Genomic DNA, 6,892 nt, shown 5'->3' with positions numbered 1-6,892 from the left:
AGACACATCAGGAGGGGAGGCTTCTGGCCTTTCTTACTGGTTTTGTTTATTTGTTTCTTCTTTCAAAATTCTTTTTATGAGGCTGCCATAAAAACACTCATTAGGCAGTGTTGATTTTCATTAATGTTGATTCTCCAAGAGCTTAATCAATCTTCTGTGACCAATGACCTCCTTCCCATGGGAGAAGAAAGCTGTTTAACAAATTAGCTTTACAGATTGTAGGTAAAGCATACAGATGTGAGGTAGTCTGTGTGGCCAACACAGGACGTGGATTAGTTGGTTTAATTTGCACAAAACCAATAGCTTTGAAGTGTGTCCTTGTCCCCAAAATGCATTGCTGAGAAGCAGCTGCCCTCCCCACCCCTCTCCCCCCGCCCTCCTTGCTCTCCTTCATGGACTCCCTCTTGCCTTCTGTGAAATCTCTGCTTTGAATGCACCTGGAGGCGACAGCACATCTGTGGTCAGTGGGAAGGAAACGCAAACCACAGATGTAGGAGGAAAGCAGCGAGGGGGAGAGCGCATGGTTACCTATGCCGACTTGGAGCCTGGCGACTTCACCAGAGACTGTGACGGTTCGAGGCTGAATGGAAGAACCTTTGCTCCCAGGAGTCCCTTGGTTGAACTTCCACAGGTGCAGATGTGGGTTGACTAAGTATCATGTTTTCTTTGGGTGGCTTTTCCAAAAGCAGGTGTCTCCTGGATGGGAGGGCCCCATCAGTTACTGGGAGAAGCCCTAGAGGCTTGGATGGAGGGGGTCATGGGCCTTGGGAGAGGAGGGGCAAACACTCTTTTGCCCACATCGCAGCTCTGCTCATGCTGGGTCTAGTGCAGCCACTCTACTCAAGCCTCCAGGACTTGCCATCAGTGCTCGTCCATCTACTGATCATCTGGACATGAGCAGGGCCTCCTCTGTAGACCCTGGAGGAGCTGGGGGCCCTTACAGCTGCCGCCTCATTCTATCTTCCTAAAGTTCCCCTGGGGGATGAGGAGGGCCAGGGTTACTCTTCTCCTGTGATAGAGGTGGTACTAATGGTAAAGATTCAATCTCTGGGTCAGGAAGATTCCCTGGAGAAGGAAATGGTAACCTACTCCAGTATTCTTGCCTGGAGAATCCCATGGTCAGCGGTGCCTGGTGTGCTACTGTCCATGGGGTCACAAAGAGTTGGACATGACTGAGACGACTTAGCTCCACATGATAGAGAAGGTGGGGCCAATAGACAGGGCTCCCCTCTGCAGACCAGAGTCTTCCAGGACCCTCTCTCTCTCTCATTTTTTTTTTTTTTTGGCCATGTGGGATCTTGTTCCCTGACCAGGGATCGAACCCACGCCCCCTGCATGGGTAGCACAGAGCCTTAACCACTGTACTGCCAGGGAAAATGCTCTCTATTTTCCCACCAGGATCATCTCTTCTGAGGGAGGAGGATGGGGGGCAGCTCTTCCCCACTGGAGTCTCGCTGGTAGGGGGAGAAGCTCTCTTGTTCCGTTGGCAAGTGTCCCTGCCCATCTGGATCCCCCGTCTGTGCCCTCAGGCTCAGGTGCCGAGCTGGCAGCCCCTCTGGTTCAGGCAACTGAGAGTTCTCTGTGCTTGTTTATTATAGGTCTCTCTGGACAGGACATCCTGACTGTCACTTGACGCAGGTCTCTGAAGTGCCCATGGTCTCCAGGTGCAGAGACACGCAGGGTAGGCCAGGGTGTCCGGGGTTGTTCACAGCCCTCCCCTGGCCCCGCCGTGTCCCCAGGTGGCCCAGCTTATATACCCAGGAGCCTCCTCGGTCACCTGCCTCCTCCCTCACCCCTCTTTCCTCCTTCTCCCGCAGCCTGCAGTACAGTCACGTGTCCAGGATCAGGCCACCCTTGTCAGCTCGCAGCCCCGGGGACTCAGGCGCAGCCTGGCTGCAGGGTGCCTCAGGACAGGTTGCAGCAGTAGGGCAGGGCGATTGGCTCCCGGGAACCAGCTCTGGTTGCACAGGAGTTGGCAAGGCTGCAGACCTTCCTTCTGCCTGCATCCCTTTCACTCTTCTTTAAATTGGTCAAATCTATGGTGAGTGCCGTCTGCAAACACAGCCCTTTAACAGGCCCAGGGGAGGGCCAGGCCGAGATGAGTGAGCTGGACTGAAGTCCCCGCCCTCAGGGACCTCTCCTGTTCCCGTGTAGAGGGCCCTTTGCCTGTGGTTTTTATGGATATGAGTATTTCCTGACTTCTGTAAGAGTGTCCTGAGGCAGTAGCCTGTTAGTGCTGAGCACCCACGTTTACTCTTAGTGAGCTGGCTGTTTAGGTAGCACCCAGCACTCCCCTTTGCTTACCGGGTCCTCAATCAAGAGTTGATAAATGACACATAAATGGACCCCTGGGACGGGGCCATAAATACATGCCTCTCCTTTTCCTCCTGGCAGGAGGGTCCCTATAGATCAGTTGCTGCAATTTCTTGAGCACCTACTGTGTGTGAGACACACTGCTGAATAAATCAGATGCACCAGCTCTAACCTTCATGATAGTGCTGCAAGGCGTGTGTTTTTATCCCAGTTTCTGGATGAGAAAAGGGAAATGCAGAGAAGTGAACAAATTGGTTCAGCCTGACCCAACCAGGAAGTGCAGTGTGTTAGTCGCTCGGTCGTGTCTGACTCTCCGTGGACTGTAGCCCATCAGGCTCCTCTGTCCATGGAGTTCCCCAGGCAAGAATCCTGGAGTGGGTTGCCATTTCCTTCTCCAGGGGATCTTCTCAACCAAGGGATTGAACCTGGGTATCCCACATCACAGGTAGATTCTTTACTATCTGAGCTACCAGGGAAGCCCCAGGAAGTACAGTTCTGGATGCAAAACTGCATTTTCAGTCTTCAGGTCCCGGGTCTTTCCCCTGCTGTTTATGAACAGGTGGGAAAACCCAGCCATTAGACCTGAGTTTCTGCCCACTGGTTGTTAAATGAGGAAAGTCAAACCGAGAAGGTGAAGTTGAAGCCTCAGTGCTGGCTGGGTGGGCCACACCTCTGTGATTTGGGGCACCTCTCAGGAAGGGCTGGGGCTCTTGGGCCTGGCCAGGACTCCTGAATTCCTCTGTGGCCCTGGAAAGTGCTTACTCAAGGCTTCACATACTTTTAGAGGATCACAGGTGCAAGATAGGTAGGTGTGCAAGCTCTCTCCTTGAAAGTGAGCACAGTTTTCAATTGAAACTCAGATTCCGACGTTTCGCGATGATCCAGGAACTGCTCCCCAAGAACGATGACTTTCAGTTACAGCCGTCCCTTGGGCTGGAAGCGAGGCAGTGACCTCAAGGTGAAAGTCTCCGTATCCCATTACCAATCCAATTACCTGGCCCTTGCAGGTTAGATGGGAACTGCTGGACCGGAACCCAACAATGGATCATTTAGTTCTGTGTCTTGTCTCTGACAGTAGTCAGGCCCGAGAGTCTCACTCAGATGCTTCTCATTGTCAGTCTGCAGATGCAGTGGGCTGCTCGTCTTTAAATGAAGGAACGGAGCTGGTGGTGGAAATGGTGGGTGGCACAGATACCCACTGTATGACTATTGCTCCCACCCAGTCCCAGTCCTGATACCTGTATTAATTAAGACAAATGTTCGTTGAACAGCTACTCTCTGCTAGGACATGCTGGGCACTGGGCACACCATGGTGGACAGAGTCTCTGCTTTCATGGGCTTGCATTGGGAGGGGAGGACCCAGGCAATAACCATTAAGCAGATGGACCATTGTTATGATCATTGTTTTAAGCACTATGGAAAAAACACAGCATGATGAAGAGGACATACAGTGGTGGGGAGTGGTCCTCTGGCTTCCAGGTGGTCAGGGAAGGTCCTTGGACAAGGTGATGTCTGAGTCTTGAAGGCATTGTAGAGGTGTGAGGAGGCCATCCAAAGGCAGATATGTGGGAGATATCTCTCTTTGGCCTTCTATATTGTGGGTTGGGAGAGGTCTTGGGGCAAGCAACCAAAAGTAAGTAAGTGTGAAACAGAAATATATTTGAGTGCGTGAGGAATAGAGGAGTAGCGTGGTGGCCAATGCAGCCTGAAGGAAGGAGCAAGGAGAGCAGAGAGGGCTTCAGGGAGGGTGTACAACCCGGATCACAGAGGCTTCAGGGACCATGATGTGGACTTGGGCTTTCATTCCACGTGACACGGGAAGGCATTCTCAGGGTTTGAGTAGTAAAGATCACATCACACCTAAGCATTCATTAAACATGTCCGCAGGTAAATATTTGTTGAATGAATGCATGGAATACTTGCCAGGTGATTGAAAGAACAAATATCACTGAATCACACAAGTAACTACACAGAGATGAAGAGTTCCTAGAAAAACACCCTGTGTTCATATTTGCTCAGAAGAGAGGATGCCTTCCCGTTGAAAAAGCAATGAGCTGTCAGGCTACTTTGGCTTTTCCTTGGTGCTAGGAGCAGAAAGCAAATGAATACAGGGCAAATGATAGAAATCGTGCCAACCCGTGTCCTTTGTGGGGCGGAGTGAGGCTTCTCCTGCAATGGCAAGGCCAGCCCCCCAGAATGTGGCTGTTCTACTGGAGACGCAGAACAGGTGCTTCTCACGGGGCTTGGTTTGAGGCAAGGTCCCTGCCCAGTTACTACTGGCCTTCTGTCTCAGGGCCTGGAATTCCACCACATAGGTCCCTCCTTTTCTTGAGCTTTGAAAACAACTTCAGTTTTTAAGAGTCCTCTTCAAACAGGACAGGTGTAAACCCCTTACACTGTCACCTCTCTTTGGACCAAGTCTCCTGTTCACACGCTACCTTTTTGAAGACATTTTTTACTCTGCTCTCTGACTCCTTTCTTGCAGGATCCACAGCTTCCCTCTTCTCACGGCTTGGCTGAGACCCCTGGGCCTGGCTGCGTTTGCTTCCCTTTCAGGTCTGGCTTCCTTGGCCTTGACCTTCATCTCCACTCTCTGCACCCAGCACGGGGTCTGCACGTGGTGCGCACGGCAGCTTTCCTTCTTTCCTTTTCATCTTCCCTCCCTCCTTTCCCCCTTGTCTTCTTGCTTTTGTTTTTAATTAAGCAGGGTGAGTGACAGTCGTTAGGAGAGCATACATGCAGTATTCCAAGTCCTTGGGCACATCCTCTGTGTAAGATTTCTACTGAGTTGTGAGCCACCCAGATCACTAGATTTTTTTAAAAAAAGCTTTTGTTTCTATTATCAAAGCAGCAGGAGCTTTCCGCGTCCCTCGCGGCGGGCGGCGGGCGTCTGGACTGAGCCGCGCACTCGGATCCGAGGCTTCGCGGTCAACGGCTTCTTTGCGGGCCCCGCCGCAGCCGACCCGGCTCCTCGGTGGAGAGAAGATGGTGGGCCGGAACAGCGCCATCGCCGCCGGCGTGTGCGGGGCCCTTTTCATCGGTTACTGCATTTACTTCGACCGCAAGAGACGGAGTGACCCCAACTTCAAGAACAGGCTGCGAGAACGAAGAAAGAAACAGAAGCTTGCCAAGGAGAGAGCTGGGCTTTCCAAGTTACCTGACCTTAAAGATGCTGAAGCTGTTCAGAAATTCTTTCTAGAAGAAATACAGCTTGGTGAAGAATTACTAGCTCAAGGTGAATATGAGAAGGGTGTGGACCATCTGACAAATGCGATTGCTGTGTGTGGACAGCCACAGCAGTTACTGCAAGTATTGCAACAAACTCTTCCGCCACCAGTGTTCCAGATGCTTCTGACTAAGCTCCCAACAATTAGTCAGAGAATTGTAAGTGCTCAGAGCTTGGCTGAAGATGATGTGGAATGAGAAACAAATGTCAACATAATGATCTCAATTAAAACATATTTTTAAAATCTTAACTCAGAAGATGATCGGCTCTTGGGAGTAAGGGCAGATAAGCTTGTTATGGACTGTCCTCCACAGTGAAGTCTACCAAAGTTAATTTTTACTTTGTGTAGATCCATTTGTCTGTTTTATTTATTTTTCCCAGTGAAAAGTGTATTTTGATAGAGAGCTTTTCATTTTATAAATACACTATGAATTACTGAAATATGCATTTTGTTTATTCTTAAAATGTGTGATTAGAATGTACATATAACATCCCATTACTTACATTAAAAATACCCGGTGCTCAGTTTTGAAAGATAGGCCCCCAAAAAATGTAGAAGAAAACTGAAGAATATACTTGTTTTGCTCTACATCAGAAAGTTGGCTGGAAACTTGTGTTGATCAAAACTGAGCATTAAGAGATTATTTCTTTCCATTTAATCTCTTAAATATGTGTAATGTGCTGCTATGCTATAACAACAACTTCACCCCTCCCTTGAAATGTTTTCTTTAAATCAGTGGGTTTGATGTATTCTGGATATTTACCTCCTTGTATTTTAGATACATGTAGTTGCAGATGGCACCAGGAATTGGATGTCTGTACATTCTTAATCTGGCTGAGTAAGCTTTACCAGTTAATGTCTGCCCACTTGCCTCATATATAAACTGAGGAAATGGGTGTGCTAATTCAGCTTCTAATTCCTTTGGTTCTGTGCAGCATTTTCAAATCCCTCTTTCTGAGGGAAATACCTGTTTGGGCAGCCAGCCCTTGTTTTTTTATACTCTGAATTTCGCATGCTTGCCTGACGTAGTGTTTCTGGTTTTTTAAAAGGCATAATGTGTTGATTTTCACTGAAATCATGGTTCTGTCACTACTTTTGTAAATTAACCTGAAACGTAACCTTCACAGTGACTGGGACGATATGCTTGTAAAAGTGTTTGTTCCCTTTTGCTTTTATCCTCAGTGTACCTCCTTAATCCCCTACCAACCCTTATCTTGTATGAGAATAAGGTGTAACTTTGTGGCTGAAGACTTGAATGAAGATAATGGGACCTTTTATCCTCTAAATAGTGACATATTATCTGCAGCCACAGATTAAATATCAGACCTAAGAATAAAGATCCTTGGTACTTA

General features: G+C 48.8%; 1 protein-coding gene across 1 annotated transcript; it reads left to right on the top strand.

The window, feature by feature from the left end:
• Positions 1–5,175: 5,175 nt before the first annotated feature.
• Positions 5,176–6,892, top strand: LOC104991994 (mitochondrial import receptor subunit TOM20 homolog). The gene has a single exon (XM_010844697.1). It carries the CDS (start codon positions 5,299–5,301, stop codon positions 5,734–5,736), a length of 438 nt encoding a protein of 145 aa, XP_010842999.1. The 5' UTR covers positions 5,176–5,298; the 3' UTR covers positions 5,737–6,892.

Source organism: Bison bison, unplaced genomic scaffold (assembly GCF_000754665.1).
Source record: "Bison bison bison isolate TAMUID 2011002044 unplaced genomic scaffold, Bison_UMD1.0 scf7180017864205, whole genome shotgun sequence".
Taxonomy (NCBI): domain Eukaryota; kingdom Metazoa; phylum Chordata; class Mammalia; order Artiodactyla; family Bovidae; genus Bison; species Bison bison.
The sequence above is the reverse complement of the archived record's forward strand: the minus strand, read 5'-3'. Positions and strand labels throughout refer to the sequence as shown.

What these genes read in the sequence shown, in the direction of transcription:
- LOC104991994 (XM_010844697.1), top strand. Translation starts at nt 5,299, where the DNA reads ATGGTGGGCCGGAACAGCGCCATCGCCGCCGGCGTGTGCGGGGCCCTT.